General features: G+C 43.7%; 2 protein-coding genes across 2 annotated transcripts in view; one reads left to right on the top strand and one right to left on the bottom strand.

The window, feature by feature from the left end:
• LOC311246634 (cell adhesion molecule CEACAM6-like) overlaps positions 1-929 on the bottom strand; it is a gene marked incomplete at both ends in the record, with an annotated part of 49,628 nt that extends 48,699 nt beyond the window's left edge. Inside the window, one exon of the mRNA XM_084336782.1 lies at positions 761-929. Within this exon, the coding sequence (XP_084192908.1) occupies positions 761-929 (169 nt within the window). The remainder of the gene's footprint in view (positions 1-760) is intronic.
• cxcr3.1 (chemokine (C-X-C motif) receptor 3, tandem duplicate 1) lies at positions 299-22,540 on the top strand. The gene is made up of 3 exons (XM_084335760.1): positions 299-1,066; positions 14,820-15,179; positions 20,613-22,540. Exons 1-3 carry the CDS (start codon positions 1,064-1,066, stop codon positions 21,696-21,698), a joined length of 1,449 nt encoding a protein of 482 aa, XP_084191886.1. The 5' UTR covers positions 299-1,063; the 3' UTR covers positions 21,699-22,540.
• Positions 22,541-23,155: the final 615 nt, after the last annotated feature.

Raw genomic sequence — 23,155 nt, 5'->3', positions numbered from 1 at the left:
TAATAACACATAATAACTTTGAACTTAGATCAATGTCCCCAATTTAATAAAGTAACTGCAAAGTCAATGAACCATTCTAAAGTCTGAAAATATTTGTCCATACTAGTTTCTTTGAGTTGTTCATCCTAAACCGTGGGAGTCACATGAAATCCCCATATATAATAGGTCTAGTTTTATTTGTACACATAACAGCTACAATATTGCCACCTAGTGGACTATAACCGCGTGTGCGTATTGTTGGTCTGCATTGCTTTGCTTTGTGCTCAACACAGTGGCCATTGCTCAACCATGGCTGGCAGGCATACTTCGAAAAAGGTAAAAGGTATGATGACGAGACTCGATCAACTCTGTGTGACTGGACCCCAATTATCACTTGATGATATATAATATAGTCTTTGTCGGATGCCAAGGGTAAGACATTAATTATATTTAGACCTTAGCTCGTTTGGACTAGTGACTTAGTATACGACTTCCCCGCATGAAGACAGCTTGTTCTGGGACTATTCTCTTCCTCTTGTATCTTAGGTAGGTAGGTCATCTCGTTTTGGGACTAAACAGTCGTGTATTTGAGGTTCCAGAGAAGGAGCGTGCGAACACAGAGCAAGCTTTCTGTTCGCCCCTTTCGTGACTGTGCTGCACCGAGTGAAGCCACGGTCACTTGCTCCTCAATAGGAGACCAACGTATGTTGACCATGAAGGACTGGTTCTGGCCGAACCGTTCGTTATACAAGTATCATAGAGACATTTCAAATGTACTCACAGCTGCACGAGGGTTTCGGACAGAGATACGGGATGGGTTGAAAGCTCTGCGTTGCTAATAAACATTTTAAATATGTTTTTATAAACTGGTCAACACTGCATTGTTTCCGGCGTTGGGTGCATGATGCGCATGCGCTGTGATCACGGTTCGGCCAGAACCGGTCCTTCATGGTCAAAAAACTCTAACGCGATCTGAGCTTCTTCTTCCTCCTCCTCAACAACTTGACCACCGTGAACAACCCACCCCTAGGCATGTTTACAGTCTCAGCACTAGAGCCAAGGACTAGTCAGCAGCTATAAGAACATGGTAAGTGACATCGCTATTTGTTTTTATTACAAACCGCAGTCATGGAAGGTTTACTCGTGAATGAATGAATGAATGAAAACTTTATTTAACAGATTGCAGAATGGGTACAATACAGTACGGCTCAATACACACAATTGTTAAGGGGATGCAGACCTGAGAAAGACGTTTGTCTTGTTTCCATCAGGGTCCCCCATTTTCAATTCATATAGACATATATGACATACATGACATACAGATAGTCAGTACTGCTACATCTATACATTTATGACATACCAGATTTGCAAATACAGTACTTTTTGTGATACAGAAGGAGTCAAGAAAAGGGAGTATATACATTTGACGTAGAAACTGTACATTGGAGGAGGTTGGGTGGGGGGGGTTGGGTACACTGGGATATTGACAACCATACTGGGTAATTTACATTGGAGGTGGTTGGGGGGGGGGGGGGGCGGGGGGCACACTGTATAAACAAGTAACACTGTACATTGAGGGGGGGGGGAGGAGACACTGTACAAACAAACACAATTGTACATTGAACTATTGACAACCATACTTGGTCATTTACTGTACATTGGAGGGGGTTGGGTTAGGACATTTGTAGGGGCCAGTTTCGAATTGCAGTCTCCCGTAGGTGTTCTTTGAGAGTGTTTTTGAAAGTGGGTAGTGATTCACATTCCTTTACAGCTTTGGGTAGGGCGTTCCACATTGATGTGGCATAATTGCGAAACGTGTTTAGTCCCTTGTTTGAGCCGAATCAGGGTTTAACATGATTTGTGGAGCTCCCTCTGGTGTTGTGATCGTGGTATTCACTGACCTTTGGGAAGTATTTTGACATGTACATGGGTACCTTAGTGGTGTAGTGTATCTTGTAGACCAGGCCCATTGCAAGTTGCTGTACTCTGTCGTCTACTCTAAGCCATCCTAGGTTGTCAAAGTGGGCAGGGGTGAGGTGGGTTCTAGGAGTAAGGTCAAGCAGTAGTCTGACCAGTTTGTTTTGAGATGTTTGTAATTTTGTTTTTAGTGCTTTGGTACCATGAGGTGCACGCATAGTCATAGTACCCTTGAATGAGTGCTCCTGCCAGAGTCTTCAGGGTATTCTTGTTTACCAGAGAGGAGATCCGGTACAAGAATCGAGTTTGTTGGTTGACTTTTTTTATTTCATTGGATGCCATTTTGTCACAGGAAAGATTTGCCTCTAGGATGGAACCCAGGTAGGTAATATCTTCTTTCCTCGTGACAATATTGTCACCCACTCAGGCCTGTACGCTGCGACGAGATCGTCGCAAATTGCCCCCTAATTTGGCCGGTGCGAATGAAAAATTATATCTACTCGCAAGCTTGCGAATAGTGATTTCACCCCTTCATTCGCATTTCACTACACTAACATTAGCCTACAACCAGGGCTGTACAGGCGACATAATGTTGCGGTTGTAATTTCATTAGACAGACCAGCGCGGACATTTAATAACATGCAATTTAATTGACACGAGCAATGGGCTAACGTTAGCTGGTGGTCCCGAGTGAAGCAGGGACGGCGGAGCTATAGGCTAACGTTAGCTGGTGGTCCCGAGTGAAGCAGGGACGGTGGAAAAGTGAGGAAAGGGGGTGGGTTATATTGACAAGTGACAACGCTTGACAACAGAAGTTTAAACATAACTTCATATTTATTAGTTATTCGTTTCTGTATATCATCCACTGTGACTTTCCATCTCCGTGTTAGACTCTTCCTGTTTACATTCGAGTGTGACGTCATCACCTACGGCAGCTTAGACGATCAAAACGCGAACCTAGAACAAAACCCGGGGGGGGGGGGGGGCTGGCTCTCTTGTGCGTTCTCGCCCCCTCTCTCTCTCTCGCTCTCTCTCTACATTCAATGATTTAAAGTAGCCAAACGTTACAGACAGTATAAATACTAACTGGATAGTTGATGATAAACATTTAATTTCATTATCTGAAATATTCTAAAATCATTAAGTCTGCTATAAGCCATTATCCCTTTGTGTGTAATTATTATTTTCTCACAGTAGTATATATATATATATATATATATATATATATATATATATATATATCACTGATTCTTGAGAGTCGGGACAAAACACTTTTTAAATATTATATTTTGAGAATGCACACTATATTAATTAGAGTTATATATTCATGTAGAGAAAGGTCTGAGCTATTTAACCATGTAAAGGTGCAGGCTCTACATAGAAAAACATTTTCAACAAATTCACATGTTTCCCTTTGAAACTTGATTTGTGTTAACTCCGTCAGACACACAAAAAAGTATATAATTCTAATTATTCCAGTCCAACAAGAATCTGAAGTTCTGAAGTATGTTGTAATAGTGTTTAGTTACTCTGGTATGCAATACAATATAATATATAAACCTCAGGTGTAATTTCACACTATTATGAAAACCCAGAGTTAGAAATATTAGCATTTTCAAACTTTGTTTTTAATTTTGATATGATAAAAAAAAGATCATTAAGTAAATAAGACACAAGAGGATGAAGATCTAATGCTCCTTTATTACTTAAACAACATAAACTGAAGAAGGAATTTGTATGTTCCCCAAGATTAACAAAAATAAATATCTGACGGTGTTGACAATGATCTGACGGTGTTGACGAGAAACTGACGGAGTTGACAAAATTGGATTTGCATCTCTGCTCAATTTTTTAAACAGATGGAAGTGATAATAATAAGAACTAATAACTCCTTGTCTTATACTGAACATTTTGTTAACTCAATTGTAATAAACAACAAACTTTACATACACTGTTTCCAACTATTACAAAATGCACCGTTTCCAACAACAAAAACAGTAATGGAGAACAGGACCCCTTCTTCTCGTCCCTGTTTTCTACACCACTTCCTGATCTTCACTTTCTCACCCACTTCTCCTCTTCCTTTCCTTCTGCATTTCTGATTAGTTTCACTATGATGTCTTGAACTGGGCAGAAACAGACATCCTTCTTGCCACATTTGGGCTGAACCACATTTCTGTTGGACCATGGGGTTGCAGAAATTCCACTTTCACATCTTGTTGCTCATTATCCACATCGATGGTCTTGGCTAGCCACCAGTGGTCATCATATACTACTGCTAACCAGTCTCCATTACTAAGGCTGCTAACAGTCTTTACTGTCACCGTACCCTCAGGACCTTTCAAAGGTTCTTCGTCCAACTCCTCCATTACATCTTCCATCTCCATACCCTCTTCCATCTCATTTTCCATCTCCTCCCACAACATGGCCAGATGTCTCTTCTTCCTTGCCCTCCGTGTATCACTCTGCTGTTCTCATGGGTTGCCATGGTAATATGAGGTAGCTGGGCAGAAGCACTGGCAATCCAACATCTCGCTGCAAAAGCAGGATAGTTGTCTGTTGTGGATCCTGTCCTTATGTGCGATGATCTGGTGTATTTGTCTTGTTGAGGGAACCGGTTTGAGAGGATTCATGAGAAGTGTGTCGTATGTTTGCATGTCTTCTTCCACAATATGATACAGCTGAACACCATTCAGACTGTTTGAGACCTTTTTGAAGAATATGTGTCCATCAGTCACATAATTTCCTCTCAGGACCAGGTTGTCAGCTGTTCTTTTGACTGTTCCGCCAATGCCGTCTGGTGCGCCCTTACCATGAGAAGTGGGGAAGAAGTTCCACGTTGTCCTTTCAAACCCCAGTGTAGGTGGGATACCAGACAGAAGAAAAAAGTTCTTCTTGTTCTTGTTTGCTTGGACCATCAGACCAAAAGTGCACGGTGGTAACCTGTGGATATTTTGTCTTGATATCTTTTAGGACTGGATCCATTTGTGTCCAGATTGCTGCAGCATCCTGTCTCTTTGACTCTGACAGTGTGCAAAACCCTGCCTTTCCACCCTTAGTGTAATACATTCTGGTATGGAGTGTTATCTGTGGCAGATTTTGTCCGAAATGGCAGGCCTGAACTTCAGCTTTATATTTGAATTTCCAGGATTCTGAAAAGTCAACATGGACGATTGCTGTACTCTCATCACAGGACTCAATTGTGTTGCTGTATTCTTTTGACTGGTTTCGCAATGAACACACATGTGTTGTGGTTTCCTATCTGAGTTTTTGCTCATAGAGTTTGATGAGCAATGAAAGGCTGCCTCTGTGTTCGACGAGCTTAGTGTTCATGTCGATTCCATTGCATGTGTCTTCTTGAACTCTCTCCCACTGCCTCCATTGAACATCGATTTTGTCTTGCTCTTGGGTTGTAACTGTACCTTTGTTTAGACATTGTGAGCAGGCGCGAAGAAGGCAGGCCTCACTTGCTGGAGAGCAACAAACTAATTGAAAACTGTCATCCAGTTTGTTTGACTTCACAACACCAGACATTTTAAGGACCTCGAGCATTAAGCATGCATTTTCATGTATTTGACACAGACATGTCTTCCGATCAGATGCTTTTGGTGCTGTGACATAGAAGGGCCTCAGAGCACAGAATGAAGAATAGCTCAGCTTTACAGTGGGGTTCTTAATCTGGAATTCAGTGTGGAGGTTGAGCATGGAGTCTAGCAGGATCATTATGTGCCGCTTGATCTTGTTCCTGGTGATTGTGTCAGTCTTATCCGTTGTCGCACGTGTAGAGTTCAGGAAGAAATCCCGAACAGTCTGTGTTATACCCTGTATTAATGTTGGCTTTTTCTGAGGCTGCTCCTTTTCTCTCATTAACTTGTAGGTTAACCCAAACTCTTTCATTTGTTGAAGAAGACGATACTTTTTAAGAATCGTGCCTGATGACACACTCAGTGCTGGTTTTTGGCGCCGTGGGCCAGGAGTTTGTTTGTCTTCAGCTCTCTTCTGGGGATGTTGTGGAATAGAAGGGTCTTTTGGATTTTTGGATTCCTTACTTTGCTTCCTGATAGCATCTTCTTTGTTTCTGTGCCTGGAGAGTCCAGTGGTGATGTATTTGTAGCCTTTTTTCTGCGCATTATTGTTTTTATCAGGTTGTTTCGTTGCTTTGTTACATTTGTAATATTCTCTTTCATAGTTTTTATTTCTCTTGAATGCCTTTTTCGCATTTTACTTCGTTGCTTTTCCTGTCTGAGAGACTCCCTGCACTGTCTGGCATTGTTATCTAGAATATCCTGATCTGATCTTTATCTGATCCTGATTTTTCTTGAACTCTACACTTGTGACAACTGATAAGATTGAGACAACTGACTGGCAAAATATTATCCTGTTGATCACTCCATACCATAATGTATTACACTATGGATGGAAAGAGTCAGATAAAGGATGATGTAGCAATCTACAGTAGACACACATGGACCAGTCCTATATTAAGAATTATTATAAAGATATTAAGATGAAATATCCACAGTTTACCACCGTTCACCTTTGCTCTGATGATCTAAGTAAACAGTATAAGAACAAGAATAACAGTTTTCTTCTGTCTTGTATCCCTACTGGGTTATGAAATTTTACATCAATCAATCAACCACGTAGACAAGTGATATATTTATGTATTAACACATGTGCTGGGAAAGTAAGACAATTATTCAATAAGCAGACCACAGCCTGCCCATGCTCTAAAAGTCAGAAGTGTATTGTAATGCATGTTATTATATGCACACTTCTGTGCAGATACAACTCTGAAATAACATTTAAATCCTTTACCATGTTCAAAAATAGTATAATAATAGCATATTATGAGGTTATTGATGGATTTGTCAACTCCGTCAGCTTACACGTCAACTCCGTCAGACACAAAATCTGACGGAGTTGATGTCTGACGGAGTTGACAAAAAGGCACACATTTTCCCTCCAAGCCTGTATTGTGCACTGCAGCTAGCTAGTTTTTTGGCAGTTGCTAGCTGTCTTAATAATCTCACTGAAACACTTGAATTCAATCCACTATTGTTTTTTAAAAGTATAATAACGGAGATATGGTGTTGACATGTTCCAGCTGTGACCATAGGAATATTGACATTGTTTGTCTAAAATATCAAAACGTATCAAATTTACCAGACCATGTGTGGTAGTGTTGCATTCACCACAGGCAGGGAAAGGAAAGGGGGTCCTCAGGGATAGAGCTGGCCATGCTATTGCCTGATTTAATTAGGTTTATGAAAAAGTCTGACTGAGTTGACATAAACTGAGGACACAACTTTGATAGGCAGATTTCTATGGAAAATATTATTTGAGTTTCATGGCATGCATTGTTTTATACATTTATAACCCTTATCCTTGATTTGATATGTATGTTTTCACAAGTGGAGAGGTTTTTCAAGCTTTTTTGGGCTGGTCAATAATGTGACCCTTGCTGAGGACAAGGAAATTAACATGGGAGCTTCTAACCACAGATTATACATTTAAAGAAATATCCCCCAAAAAACAAATATATGTGCTAAAACATAACATCAGTATACACAATACCTTTAGATTGAACTTTGTGAGTATGTCAATCATTATTAATTTCTTTATTTTTTATATAAATTTGACTTTTCTATGTAGGACATGTTTTGTCCCGACTCTCAAGAATCAGTGATATATATATATGTGTGTGTGTGTGTTTGGCTAAAGTGGATAGAAAACACAGTACTGTGCAAAAAAAGGGCACCCAAGAGTTTTTATATAAATAGTCTTAGATGTAAATAATTTTTTTTATTAGTGTGTCAGTAGACTACTCTTAGTACATTTTCATTAAATAATTTTTTAAAGCATCTTCATGGTTTAATAATGCAAACATATGTTGCAGGGACTTATTATAATCATCATATTGGCGTGACTGTATGCATCAAAGGGTTAAATCAAGCATTTTTAAGTGCTTTAGGAAATGTCAAAATATTGCGATATATATTGTGTATCGTGATATGGCCAAAAAATATCGCAATATCATTTAGAGGCCATATCGCCCAGCCCTACTATAATGGTAAAATAGTTATTTAAAAATTTGCCCCTAAAAAATATTCTTTGCCCCTAAATTTCTCATTTAGGGGCAAGTGTGCCCCTAGTGAAAAAGCTTAGCGTACGGCACTGTAACTGAGAAGCCGTCGGTCTTGCTGAGTTTGTTATTTGAACCGAAGAGAATGGACTCTGTTTTGCCCATGTGTAATGATAATTTGTTATCAGCGAGCCATATGCAGATTTTGGCTAGTTCCAAGCTGAGAGTTTTTTCAACCTGTAACTTGTTCTTGTCAGAGACCAGCAGGGCTGAGTCGTCCGCAAACAGGAACAAGTTGCAGTCACAAGCTGATACATGTCTCAAATGTGATAGTCTTTAACAGAGGCCATACATACATTATATTACAGGGATTACTCACCTTGTAGAGAGAGGGATCTCACACAAATTCTTCGGTGCTCATTTAGCATTTGATTGATTGATTGATTGATTGAAAACTGTAATTAACAGATTGCAGAATGGGTACAGTACAGCTCAATACACACAATTGTTAAGGGGATGCAGACCAGAGAAAGACTTTCGTCTTGTTTACATCAGGGTCCCCCATTTTCAATTCATAATGACATTTATGACATACACAATATACAGATATACAGATTAGGGGTGCACGATATTGATTTTTTGACCCCGATACCGATAACTTTCTGCTCCTCAAGGCCGATACCGATAACCGATATGTATTGTATTATAAAAGTTTTTTTTAAATGTATATTCCTGTAGTTTTGACCTAACCAGATTTATCATGACATGAGCGTTACTACTATGAACAAAACAAAGCCAAGACAACAGTTTTGACTGATAAAGTGACCATATTTATTTTTCCAAATAAATATAATTTGAATCAGAAAATTCACAATCCGTCAACAACTTATAATACATCCAACCTAACAAGTCACCTGCAACATCACCACCGCTACGATGGTGTGTTAAAAGCCTACGACGACGCGCGAGCAGCTAAAGCTGCTGTGAATCCAAAGCCAGCTACAAAGGAACCTGCAGCGTTTGTACCTATTGACGAGGCGTTTGCTAAATTAAAGAAGTTTGACAGAAATGACCCAAGGGCTCAAGCCGCTAGCTTTTAAGCAGTGCTTGGTGGTGCAAATTAACCTGGCTACTACGGAGCAATAAGCTTTAGCTGCTCGCGCGTCGTCGTAGGCTTTTAACACACCATCGTGGTGATGTTGCAGGTGACTTGTTAGGTTGGATGTATTATAAGTTGTTGCCCTTTTCCCTCCTCGTGGAACTTCTGCATTGCATTTGTCACAAATAGCAAGCAAACTTTTTTCCTCTGAAACTATTCCCACACTACTGACTAGAGCTGCCGCGATAACCGCATTACAGAGAGAGACGGCAACATTATCGTGGGTTTGCGTGACGACTCTCTCTCTCCACCTCCCAACGACTTATTTGCGAGAGTATATTGGCTCTTTTCTGGCTCTATCTGGGGTAATTACCGGCTAACGGAAACGCTGATCGGGTTGACGTCATAATTGCTGATATCGGCCCGATAATTATCGTGCATCCCTAATACAGATATAAAATCGAATCTAATCATCTAATCATGACATTTATGACGTACAGATATGCAGTACTGTTACATTTGTGACATACAAGATATGCAAATATACAGTACTGTTAAACAGATCCTAACAGTAAATATATACATACGAGGGGGAGGGAACTGTACATTAGGAGGGGGTGGGTGGTAGGGGGGTTCAGACATTTACGGGGGCCAGTTTCGAATTGCAGCCTCCCGTAGGTGCTCTTTGAGAGCGGTTTTGAAGGTGGGTAGTGATTCACATTTCTTTTACGGCTGTGGGTAGGGCGTTCCACATTGATGTGGCATAATTGCGAAACGTGTTTAGAGATTTAAATTTCGCATTAATAGCCCAGACTTTCATTAAAATCTCTTTCAATCCGTGTTCAATCTTTACTAGAGCCCAATTTGAAACCTCCTGAACCCCCCCCCCCCCTCCTCTCTCTCTATCTCTCAGCACCATTCGATGTATTTATTATACTATTTATAGACTATCTATTACTAACACCTAGTGCTTCTAGGTGTGTGTTAGCTGGTACCCAACCTCCTGGTTATTTATGTTCAAACGCATAGTATGAGGTTGGGTGAAAATGCCATAGGATGCCATTATCATATTGCTTATCATCTTTTCCTCAAACTGAGCGACGCACTCTGACACGTGACAGCATGTCCAGGTGATCTGACACGTGACAGCATGACAGGTGATCTGACACGTGACAGCATGACAGGTGATCTGACACGTGACAGCATGACAGGTGATCTGACACGTGACAGCATGACAGGTGATCTGACACGTGACAGCATGACAGGTGATCTGACACGTGACAGCATGACAGGTGATCTGACACGTGACAGCATGACAGGTGATCTGCCACGTGACAGCATGACAGGTGATCTGACACGTGACAGCATGACAGGTGATCTGACACGTGACAGCATGACAGGTGATCTGACACGTGACAGCATGACAGGTGATCTGACACGTGACAGCATGACAGGTGATCTGACACGTGACAGCATGTCTCCAGGTGATCTGACACGTGACAGCATGACAGGTGATCTGACACGTGACAGCATGTCTCCAGGTGATCTGACACGTGACAGCATGACAGGTGATCTGACACGTGACAGCATGTCTCCAGGTGATCTGACACGTGACAGCATGTCCAGGTGATCTGACACGTGACAGCATGTCTCCAGGTGATCTGACACGTGACAGCATGTCTCCAGGTGATCTGACACGTGACAGCATGTCTCCAGGTGATCTGACACGTGACAGCATGTCCAGGTGATCTGACACGTGACAGCATGTCCAGGTGATCTGACACGTGACAGCATGTCCAGGTGATCTGACACGTGACAGCATGACAGGTGATCTGACACGTGACAGCATGTCTCCAGGTGATCTGACACGTGACAGCATGACAGGTGATCTGACACGTGACAGCATGTCTCCAGGTGATCTGACACGTGACAGCATGTCCAGGTGATCTGACACGTGACAGCATGACAGGTGATCTGACACGTGACAACATGTCTCCAGGTGATCTGACACGTGACAGCATGACAGGTGATCTGACACGTGACAGCATGTCTCCAGGTGATCTGACACGTGACAGCATGTCTCCAGGTGATCTGACACGTGACAGCATGACAGGTGATCTGCCACGTGACAGCATGACAGGTGATCTGACACGTGACAGCATGACAGGTGATCTGACACGTGACAGCATGACAGGTGATCTGCCACGTGACAGCATGTCTCCAGGTGATCTGACACGTGACAGCATGTCTCCAGGTGATCTGACACGTGACAGCATGACAGGTGATCTGACACGTGACAGCATGTCTCCAGGTGATCTGACACGTGACAGCATGACAGGTGATCTGACACGTGACAACATGTCTCCAGGTGATCTGACACGTGACAGCATGACAGGTGATCTGACACGTGACAGCATGACAGGTGATCTGACACGTGACAGCATGTCTCCAGGTGATCTGACACGTGACAGCATGTCTCCAGGTGATCTGACACGTGACAGCATGTCTCCAGGTGATCTGACACGTGACAGCATGACAGGTGATCTGACACGTGACAGCATGACAGGTGATCTGACACGTGACAGCATGACAGGTGATCTGACACGTGACAGCATGACAGGTGATCTGCCACGTGACAGCATGTCTCCAGGTGATCTGACACGTGACAGCATGTCTCCAGGTGATCTGACACGTGACAGCATGTCTCCAGGTGATCTGACACGTGACAGCATGACAGGTGATCTGACACGTGACAGCATGACAGGTGATCTGACACGTGACAGCATGTCTCCAGGTGATCTGACACGTGACAGCATGACAGGTGATCTGACACGTGACAGCATGACAGGTGATCTGACACGTGACAGCATGACAGGTGATCTGACACGTGACAGCATGACAGGTGATCTGACACGTGACAGCATGACAGGTGATCTGACACGTGACAGCATGTCTCCAGGTGATCTGACACGTGACAGCATGACAGGTGATCTGACACGTGACAGCATGTCCAGGTGATCTGACACGTGACAGCATGACAGGTGATCTGACACGTGACAGCATGACAGGTGATCTGACACGTGACAGCATGACAGGTGATCTGACACGTGACAGCATGACAGGTGATCTGACACGTGACAGCATGACAGGTGATCTGCCACGTGACAGCATGACAGGTGATCTGACACGTGACAGCATGTCTCCAGGTGATCTGACACGTGACAGCATGTCTCCAGGTGATCTGACACGTGACAGCATGTCTCCAGGTGATCTGACACGTGACAGCATGACAGGTGATCTGACACGTGACAGCATGACAGGTGATCTGACACGTGACAGCATGTCTCCAGGTGATCTGACACGTGACAGCATGACAGGTGATCTGACACGTGACAGCATGTCTCCAGGTGATCTGACACGTGACAACATGACAGGTGATCTGACACGTGACAGCATGTCTCCAGGTGATCTGACACGTGACAGCATGTCTCCAGGTGATCTGACACGTGACAGCATGTCTCCAGGTGATCTGACACGTGACAACATGACAGGTGATCTGACACGTGCCAACATGAGGGTTTCCCTAATTTAAGTTATCTGCTGGTCAGTCTTGTATTTGCATGGCCAGTCACCTGGAAATACACTACACAGATAGTGTAGCTCAGTTTGAAGAAAAGCAGGATGCTAACAGTGCTGGGATTATAAACATTACACTTGACTTTACAAATTATTGACTAGATAAGATCAAATAATATTATCCTTTATTAATCCCCTTGGGGAAATGCGGGTGTCAAAGCAGCATGGGGTGGGGGGGTACAGAGCTTCACAGTCCTATACAGTCCAGTATCTATATACACTATAGATACAATATAAAATATAAATTTAAATACAATATAATATAAAAAAGTACAAAATACAAGATAGTCCAGTGATAAGAGTCCAGTGATATGAGTCTCTAGTGCAAAATACAAGATAGTCGGTACGGTGATGTGAGTCTCTAGTTCAAAATACAAGATAGTCGGTACGGTGATGTGAGTCTCTAGTCCTCAGGTCCCGAGTTGTGACAGTGATAGTTCTGGCAGCAGAGCCGGCCACCCGAGCCCTTTGTTGTAGAGCCTGATGGCTGCCGGTATAAAGGACCGGCCCAGGCGGTTTGTGGTGTGTCGGGGGGCTCGGGGGGGGGGGTGAGTCTTTGGCTGAACGTGCTCTTCATTCTGGCCAGCTCCTCGTAGAGGGGGTGAGAGGGGTTCTCCAGGATGGCTTCTAGCTTTTATATATTATTGCAATAAACTAGGGGTGCACGATATTGATTCTTTGACCCCGATATCGATACCGATAACTTTCTGCTCCTCAACTGGGTCGATACCGATAACCGATATATATATATTTATTGTATTATAAAAAAAAAAAATTATGTATATTCCTGTAGTGTTGACCTAACCCAACTGTACCTTTTTTCGGTACTTGTAAAATGTAATCTACCTACCTCAGTTGTGAAAAGAAAATTTTTGACCGTTTTCGACTTGCCATTGCCCCGACTGCTTTGTTGTTGAATCAAGTAAATTCCTAAGTAAGCATATATTGTGCGTGTGAACGTTGACATGAAAAGAAAAAAGTAAAAAAAAAAAAAAAAAAAAATTTATCGGAGCTATCAAGAATTTTATCGGGATGACGTCATAATTGCTGATATCGGCCCGATAATTATCGTGCATCCCTACAATAAATGCAATATAAGAATATTGCAACGCCAATGAGCATTTGTTTTCTGGCCTATGGTATTTTGCACTTTACTGCTACATTTGCACTCTGGTTGGATGACAAACGTATTTTCGTTGTACTGTACTCTGCTATATAATGACAATACATTTGAATCTAATCATCTAATCTAATCTGTTCACCCAACCTCATACTATGCGATTGAGCACAGTGGAGGTTTGGTATACCAATATGTCCCTATGCCATAAATGTCATGTATGTTAAGTATGTCATAAATGTCAATATCAAATGAAAATGGGGGACCCTGATGTAAACAAGACGAAAGTCTTTCTCTGGTCTGCATCCCCTTAACAATTGTGTGTATTGAGCTGTACTGTACTGTACCCATTCTGCAATCTGTTAAATAAAGTTTTCATTCATTCATTAATTTAAGTGTCAGAGGCGAATTAGGCTTCGGTCGTTTGATCGGGGCTGATTAGGCTACATTAACCCTTTCACTACCACACGACAAAGGGTTAACCCTTTCACTGCCACACTACAGACGGTTAATAGTGTGGTAGTGAAAGGGTTAATGCCATGTGTATTCTGGCAATGTGGTGTTCAGCAGCTCCAAGGTAAACCTTACCAATCACCCTGTTAGACTGAAATGGCAGTGGTTCAAAGCAGATTTGTATATTATTAACTGTGTAAAGTATCCCCAGTAAGGGGAACGGTACTTTCCAGTGTAAGCCTTCCAGAGTTGCCTCATCCCTAGAGTGACATCGACACCATGTGGGGTGGGAGTCTGAGTGTTTATAAAGCCTGAGCTGCCATTGTGAGGAAAGATTGTCACGGATATATTACTATTCAGTGTTGGGCCACCCTGAAGAACCACAGAGGAAAGGGAAATAGAAAATTAAATGGTGAACCAGCTGATTTGAGGTCCGACTTAATAGCATCAAGACAAAGTGCTAATATCTGAGACAACATAGGATTTGGGCCTCAGATTCTGTCTGTGTTAAAAAAAATTATTTTCCTCTGTAGGAAAACATGGATCTGGATCTCGATGGAATATTCGTTGAAAACATCACCTTTATTTACGACGGAGACTATGAGTTTAAAGAGGACTACTCCCCAGAGGGCTGTGGTGGTTTAGAGGCGGTGTTCATACCGGTGCTGTACACCCTGGCGCTGGTTGTGGGTCTCCTGGGGAACGGTCTGCTCCTGGGGGTTCTGGTTCAGAGGAGGCGGAGCTGGACCGTGACGGACACCTTCATCCTCCACCTGGCTGTGGCTGATAGCCTGCTGCTGGTGACCCTGCCCTTCTGGGCAGCGCAGGCCGCTCAGGACCAGGGGTGGAGCTTTGGGACCCCCCTCTGTAAGATCACTGGAGCCATCTTTAATGTAAGTACCAGATAAGGAGGTTTTTAAACGATTGACCATATTCACATGGTATGTCATGCTCAGTTTGTGATTCCTTTCCACCCTGTTCCCACCTTGAGTGTGACATAAGAGCAGAATGACCACCGTGTGAATGTGGTCAATGGGTCGTGACTTGTTCCCACATGGCAGCCATATTTCGCAAGCTGCTGATTACTTCACGCTAGGAGTTCAAACTACTTTGTAAAAAAAAAAAAGATCAAATCCACATATGAAGTGTAATACCAAATTATATAATCATATAACACAGTATATTACAGTGGCATGACTGCATAACTCAATTGAGTTTATTGCAAAGTGCACGCTTCTCATTTAATAGCCGCCTTCCCGTCAGATGTGTAATAATAACCCTATCCAGGCTCAGAAAGAAAGTGAAAGTGCAAGGAATGTTGGCTTTCCGTTGTATGTGCCTTGCACAATCTGAACAGTCGAGACAGTCAGACAAAAAAGTTTAACTTGCACCTTTTATGACTATTAATAAAGCATAATAATGGTCTGAACAATGGGCCAGCTCAGCTATCAGAGCAGTCTCTTGTTTATATGACACGAGCAGCCTGTCAAAGTTCCTGCTCCTTCCTTTTATAGACATTAAACAGTTTGTAGTTGCAGTAGTTAACTACACTTCAAAGTAGCGCAAAATACCACAACTCAGGGTATTAGTATTTTTTTTTAATGAGCTTGGGTCTCAGCGTGTGATTAAATTCACTCAGTTTGGGTTCTACTCTACCTCTAGTACATAGAGTAGACAGAGATGGGAGGGGAGTAGCAGCTGGTTGCAGTTCATGTGGAGGAAAGGTTATTGAATGGAATGTGCTTGGGCTGTAGAACAGGGGTCCACAAACGTTTTTCTGTGAGGGCCACATATCTTTCTCTAATGGGGGGCCGGGTTTGGTTTGTTACAGAATATATAAAATGGGCCGGAGTGACTACTGGTATTATTGTGGAGATGGATTTGATCCCGGGAGATTTTATTATGATTATATATTTGTTTATTATGGCTAATGCTAGATTACTTTATTATTTTGTTATGCACTGTCTCAAAGACTGATGGAAATGTCCATCAGTGAGTCTTGATCTCGTCAGAGTTTTCAGAAGTACCATGCGTGAAAAGTAGGGATGCTCGATATTGGCTTTTTTACTCTTAATTTCCGATACCGATACCGATATATGCAGGGTTTCCCCCCCCCCAAAAAACTGAATAATTTCAGGTAATTAACATTACTTATTACATGGCGTTTTAACATTAGCAGAAATGCTTGATTGTGATTGGTCAATAGCGCTCGTCAGAGGTCCGTTATTACTCGATAACGGACCTCTGCCGAGCAATAATGACCGCTGTGCGCAGCTGTAGCAATCAAGCCCACTGACACACACTGCATCAGTGCAGCCAATCAGACACACCTGCCGGCTGCTGGCGAAGCTGCCGGCGATGACAGCGGAGCGACGGAACAGAACTGCGTCTGCATTTGATCTTGTCTTGTCGATGGTGTAAAATGAATTAGGTATATTGTTAGTAAGTTAGCCATGTAATAAGCAGGATAATGTATAGCTATACTCGGTCATTGTCGCAAAATAATTGACCTTCACTGCGTTTAAAGAACACCTCGGCGAGGCGCCTCGGTGTTCTAAACTCCTTGTCGGTCAATTATTTTGCGACAATGACCGAGTATAGCTATACATTATCCCTTACATATCTCTTGTCGTGTAATTAACACAACATTATGCATACTTTGACAATAAATAAAATTATAATTTGTTCTTACTTGCTTGCCTGGGTAAATAAAGGTTAAATAAATGTAAAAAAATGTAATAAAAAATTTGAATACCGATATTTTCCGATATCACATTTTTATGCCAATATCGGCTGATAATATCGGTAGGCCGATAATATCGGACATCCCTAGTGAAAAGGTTTGCTCGCAGATATAAGTGTTGCCAAAAAGTGTGGACATCTCTTCACTGCATGCTTTTTGATAAGTGTGTTTGGCATCGAATTCCATGAGACTGTTGAGCTCAGAGCCGGTTACAAGGTGTCCACTATAATACCGGTACCAAAGAAATCCTCCCCAACAGGTCTTAATGACTACAGACCGGTGGCACTCACCTCTGTGGCCATGAAATGTTTTGAGAGGCTGGTTAAGGATCACATTTGTGCCTCCCTCCCCAGTGATATGGACCCTATGCAATTTGCATACAGGCCAAACAGGTCCACTGATGATGCGGTCTCCCAAGTACTGCACAGCACCCTCTCTCACCTGGACCGTCAGAAGGGGGGCTATGTGAGACTGTTGTTCATTGACTACAGCTCAGCGTTCAACACCTGATCGAGCTGGGTCTGAGCTCCACTCTGACCGCCTGGATACTGGACTTTCTGAGTGAAAGGCCCCAGGCGGTCAGGGTGGGGGGTCAGACCTCCAACACCATCACCCTGAGTATCGGGTCCCCCCGGGGCTGTGTCCTGAGCCCCCTGCTGTATTCACTATACACACATGATTGTGTGGCCAAGTTCAGCTCCAACTCCATAGTGAAGTTTGCGGACGACACAGTGGTGGTGGGGCTGATCTCTGACAACGACGAGAAGGCCTACCGGGAGGAGGTTGATGTACTGGAATGCTGGTGCCAGGACAACAGCCTGCTCCTGAACATTGGTAAAACCAAGGAGCTGATCGTGGATTTTAGGAGAACACAGCAGGGGACACCACTGAGGATAAACGGGGCTATGGTGGACACTGGACAGGGTGAGCAGCTTCAAGTACCTGGGGGTCCACATCTCAGAGGACCTGACATGGACAACACACATAGACTCAGTCGTAAAGAAGGCGAAGCAGCGCCTCTACCACCTGAGACAGTTAAGGAAGTTCAGAGTATCGGGGAAGATACTCCAGTCCTTCTACTCCGGAGCTGTAGAGAGCATCTTGACTGGAAACATCACTGCCTGGTATGGAAACAGCACGGCACAGGACAAGAAGGCCCTACAGAGAGTGGTGCGCTCAGCTGAGCGTACTACGGTTATTGCACTACCACTTATATAACAAGAGCTGCAAATCCAGAGCCTGCACAATAATGAAAGATCCTCACCACCCCAACAACAGCCTGTTCAAGCTGCTGCGGTCAGGCAAACGCCTGCGAACACCAGCAACTAGGACAGAGAGACTTGGGCTCAGCTTCTTCCCCCAGGCTAGGCCTGCCACGATAACACATTTTGCTGGGCGATTAATTGCCCCCGAAAATATCGCGATAAGCGATATTATTGCGACCGGTTAGAGAATTTTTTTTTGAGAAATTTATTTCCCCAAACTTTTATTTTGAAGCCCACCGCTCCGTCTTTTCCGGTGTTTTAGACTTTTATTTTGAAGCCCACCGACCGGACCGGAAGTATTGTTGTTATTATCCTAGCGGCACCTATGAGCGGCCAACTTGTCTCGTCCGGTTGTTTTTGAGCTAATGATAAAACAAATATTGAGATTGTTGGTGAACAACTAACTTTAGGTTAGTTTTAACGTTAGCTACTAACGTTAGATGCAGCTACTACAGGCAATCAACGATGAGGAGGAAGCGTCAAAGCAGTATATAATAGAATAGCTGTGGTGCGTAGGCACTGCAGCACGACTCGAAACTACCTACTACGTTATAATAAATGAATTCATGTTTAACTTGTCCCCGTCTCCAGTCCTTTGACTAGCCCCACCCGTTCATTGTAAACAATGATGCATGTAATTGTATTAACGTTATTCTGTGTTGTAGCTATGCTATACGTTGTATTTCGTTTGTTAGCTATTTAGCTAATGTTGTTATCATTGAATGAGAATCAACACTCGATCTTTCATCTTTATTTAGCAGTCCAGTTTCTCCGGGCAGTAGCGAGTAACTACTTGGGTCTAAAAATGGCTAACGTTACACTACAAAGAACGCTACTTGGTTAAAAGGAGCAACACCATTGAGAAATGTAGTTAAGCTATATGTGGCGTTGCTACTGCCCCACGGAGCTCCCGTGCTGTGCTCTGTAGTAAGGCCAGCGGCCCCCCACACGGAGAGTGACTGCAAGGGGCACTGGTTCCGCCTCATTAAAACAAACGCGCAAATAGCAATTAATCGCGCCCGTCAAAATCATTGCATTAATTTTAATTATCGCGGCAATTAATCGATTTATTGCTTATCGCGGCAGGCCTACCCCAGGCCATCATCTTGAACACTGAACTCTCCACACACAAGCACACATGAGCACACACACAACACACACACTGTATACGCTCACACACTAGCAGCCACTTTAGCATGGACACACACACACACACATGCTGCACACGCTCACACTGAACGGTCACTTTACACAATGAAAAGGTCACTTTAAAAACAAGAACGGGAGTGGTTCTTGTATAGTAAACGGATGGATATAGCAAGCTAGCATAAGGACACATAGTACAACTGTAGATTGTATAGTATAGCATTGTATAGTAATGTACATAAGACCCAGTGCCTCATCCGTATCTAACAGTGTATTGCACTATCGCAGGACCTTAGCATGTCTTACCATGCTTTTTGTAAACTTTATGTACATTATACCTGTTATGTCTTATTCGTATTACTTGTATTATTGCACAAATGTCTTATTCTCATCCTATTCTTATTACTTGTATTATTGCACAATCGCTGCGGGCATGACCCCCCCGCATTTCACTGTATGCTTGTATGCCGTGACAAATAAAACTCTTGACTTGACTTGAGCTGGAATGCATTTCATTCAGAACATTGCCAACTCAGACTAAGAAGGCGGGGCACGATGAATTTCAGAGGGCCGTAATTTGGGGAGCCCTGCTGTAGACCATCCTCTCCAATCAAAAGTCCAAAAGTTACTATGACTTAGCATGTATACTCCCTGAGGTCTTAATAGGTTAATACTATGACTCAGCATGTATACTCCCTGAGGTCTTAATAGGTTAATACTATGACTCAGCATGTATACTCCCTGAGGTCTTAATAGGTTAATACTATGACTCAGCATGTATACTCCCTGAGGTCTTAATAGGTTAATACTATGACTCAGCATGTATACTCCCTGAGGTCTTAATAGGTTAATACTATGACTCAGCATGTATACTCCCTGAGGTCTTAATAGGTTAATACTATGACTCAGCATGTATACTCCCTGAGGTCTTAATAGGTTAATACTATGACTCAGCATGTATACTCCCTGAGCATATTCATCATTGCCAGCCAATTCTAACATGTCATATGCAGTTCTGATAAAAAGGAGGTGGGGGATTCAGTTTTGGGCTAATTAAGCAACAGTTTTGATTGAAGGATCTGGAAAAGAGGGCAGGGTTTGAGATGGGTCAATGGTTAAATTACCTCTGGTTTTAACCACATGATGATCATCCCTCTCTTTCTTCCCCATAGATCAACTTCTACTGTGGGATTTTCCTGCTGGCCTGCGTCAGTCTGGACCGCTACCTGTCCAGCATCAACGCTGCACAGATGTTCTCCCACCAGAAGCCCTGGTTTGTCCGGGCCGGCTGCCTGGCGGTCTGGCTGTCCTCCCTGCTCCTCTCCGTCCCCGACTGGGTCTTCCTGGAGGCCGTGAAGGATGAGCGTCGAGGCAAAACGGAGTGTGTTCACAAATCCCCGCTCGTCTCCCAGTCGGCGTTTGACTGGCGGTGGGTGTCCTGCCTGCTCTGCCACCTGGTGGGCTTCCTCCTGCCTTCCGCCGTCCTGCTCTTCTGCGGCTCCTGCTTCCTGCTTGGGATGCAGCGTGGCTCCCAGGGTCTCCAGAAGCAGAGGGCCTTCAAGACCCTACTGGCCGTGGCGGTGGTCTTCATCTTCTGCTGGACCCCGTACCACATCACTCTGATGGTGGACACCTTCCAGAAGGAGCCCAAGATGACGGAGGAACCTGCCGCTGACTCCTGTGCCACGAGCAGAACTCCCCTGGAGACCGGTCTGGTGGTCACGTCTGCTCTGGGCTGCTTCCATGCCTGCCTCAACCCGCTGCTCTATTTCATCCTTTGCAGGAACTTTAGAAAACGCTCGCTGGGGATGCTCTGGTTTGCAACAGGGGCGCTGGTGGACTCCAGGCTCTCTCTATGGGAGTTGGGTGTTGGAGAGCCCTCGCCCGCCCCGGGCCAGGAGAAGGTTGTGCCCTCGCCCGCCCCGGGCCAGGAGAAGGTTGTGCCCTCGCCCGCCCCGGGCCAGGAGAAGGTTGTGCCCTCGCCCGCCCCGGGCCAGGAGAAGGTTGTGCCCTCGCCCGCCCCGGGCCAGGAGAAGGTTGTGTTGAAACAGATGACAAGCAGAGAGGAACAGGTACAGCTCACCGCCCCGGGCCAGGAGAAGGTTGTGCCCTCGCCCGCCCCGGGCCAGGAGAAGGTTGTGCCCTCGCCCGCCCCGGGCCAGGAGAAGGTTGTGCCCTCGCCCGCCCCGGGCCAGGAGAAGGTTGTGTTGAAACACATGACAAGTAGAGAGGAACAGGTACAGCTCACCCACAGCTGACAAGTGGGGAAAAAGTGACGTTTGACTCATAAGTGGCCTTTCTGCCATTCCGTCACTGAGGGGAAGTTGATATAAGGGAGGGTTGAGGGGTTCTACATCACCATCAGACATGGGAATTATTAAGAAAAAGGTAAACGCTTAATAAGAGGGGTTTCTCTGAAATTGCACTTTTAAGAAACGTTTTGGTGATTTTGAACGCCAATTGTGGTATTTTTCTTTTTTACTCTGTATGTCATAGCTTTGTCTGGCTATTTCACTATCAATCATGATTTATTAACTTGTGAAGATATGTGAAGATATGTGTGGCTTGGTATTGTATTGGACTATTGATGTTTTAGTAATGTATTGAATGAAAGGTAAGGGACTCAGTTTGTTGACTGAAAATGTTTTTCTGTTGTCACATGTTCAACATGCTATGAACTTATGAAGTCACTATTATGACTATTGGATTGGTACAGATTATAAGCTGTTGCTCTCGTCAGTGTTACTGTAACTCTGGACCACACGGTTTGATCCACTTCATCATTTCATTACTGAAAATGATTACTGACTATATCTTCTCTTACAAGTTCAAGGTTTATTTGTCGCATACAATTGAACAGTAGTGAAATGCTTCCTCTGTGCACCCCCCCCCCCCCCCCCCCCGGACTGCATTGCAACAAGAAAAAAGAGTCTGAAGAATAATAATACTTTTTATTTTTTAAACTGTAAAACAGTCAAACTAAAAGTAGTAAAATTTGATAAAGGAAACCAATTGTTTCACTTTTCTTTCATGTTGTCATACTGGAAGTTGGCGTCCTGGAAAGTCCCATGACTCTATTTACATTGAGTCTGTAGGGCATCATTAGAACTCATTGTTGTAACGTTGGATGACACAAACGGGCTGTGATGTCATCAGTCAGGTGACAGAGCAGAGCAGATGTAGGAAGGCGAAAGAGGGTGAGGGCGAGATGAGGGGGGGGGGGGGGGGGGGGGGGGAGAAAAAAAGCTCTGTTTGTGGTGTGACCTTTTCACAGCTTGTGTGTTTATACTGTATGATGCCATTGCCCACGTGAAACACTCATGTTTGTCTGGCGGAGAGAGAGAACTGTGTCCTGCTTTGTGCACTGTCCCAACGTGGAAGACGCAGCAGACGGCTGGGAGCAAACAATGGAGGATGCGGGGAAAGGGGGGAGGGGAGAAATAGAAAAGGGAGAGATGATTCATTTTTAAGATCAGACAACGTGCCTCGACTTGTAGGCTACTTTCATTTCCACGTTACTGTTCGGTCTGCGGTGTCTGGCAAACCTGGGTGTTTTTTCATCTATGTTCAGTGTCGGATTGTATGTAGCATACAGTCATGTTAATGGGAATACATTTGACATTAAATAGAACAAACTTTATTCAGAACCAGGAGTTTTTTCTGATGTAAAAAAAATAAATGTATATACCCTTTCACTACAGCAGTATAGAAGGTT

The sequence above is a fragment of the Notolepis coatsorum genome, assembly GCF_963971535.1.
Source record: "Notolepis coatsorum genome assembly, chromosome: 19".
NCBI lineage: Eukaryota > Metazoa > Chordata > Actinopteri > Aulopiformes > Paralepididae > Notolepis > Notolepis coatsorum.
This window is presented reverse-complemented; position numbering and strand designations above follow the sequence as displayed.

Excerpts from the sequence above, each read along its gene's own strand:
- cxcr3.1 (XM_084335760.1), top strand. Across the intron at positions 15,180-20,612 it reads TCACTGGAGCCATCTTTAAT|ATCAACTTCTACTGTGGGAT; the intron begins GTAAGTACCAGA and ends TCTTCCCCATAG.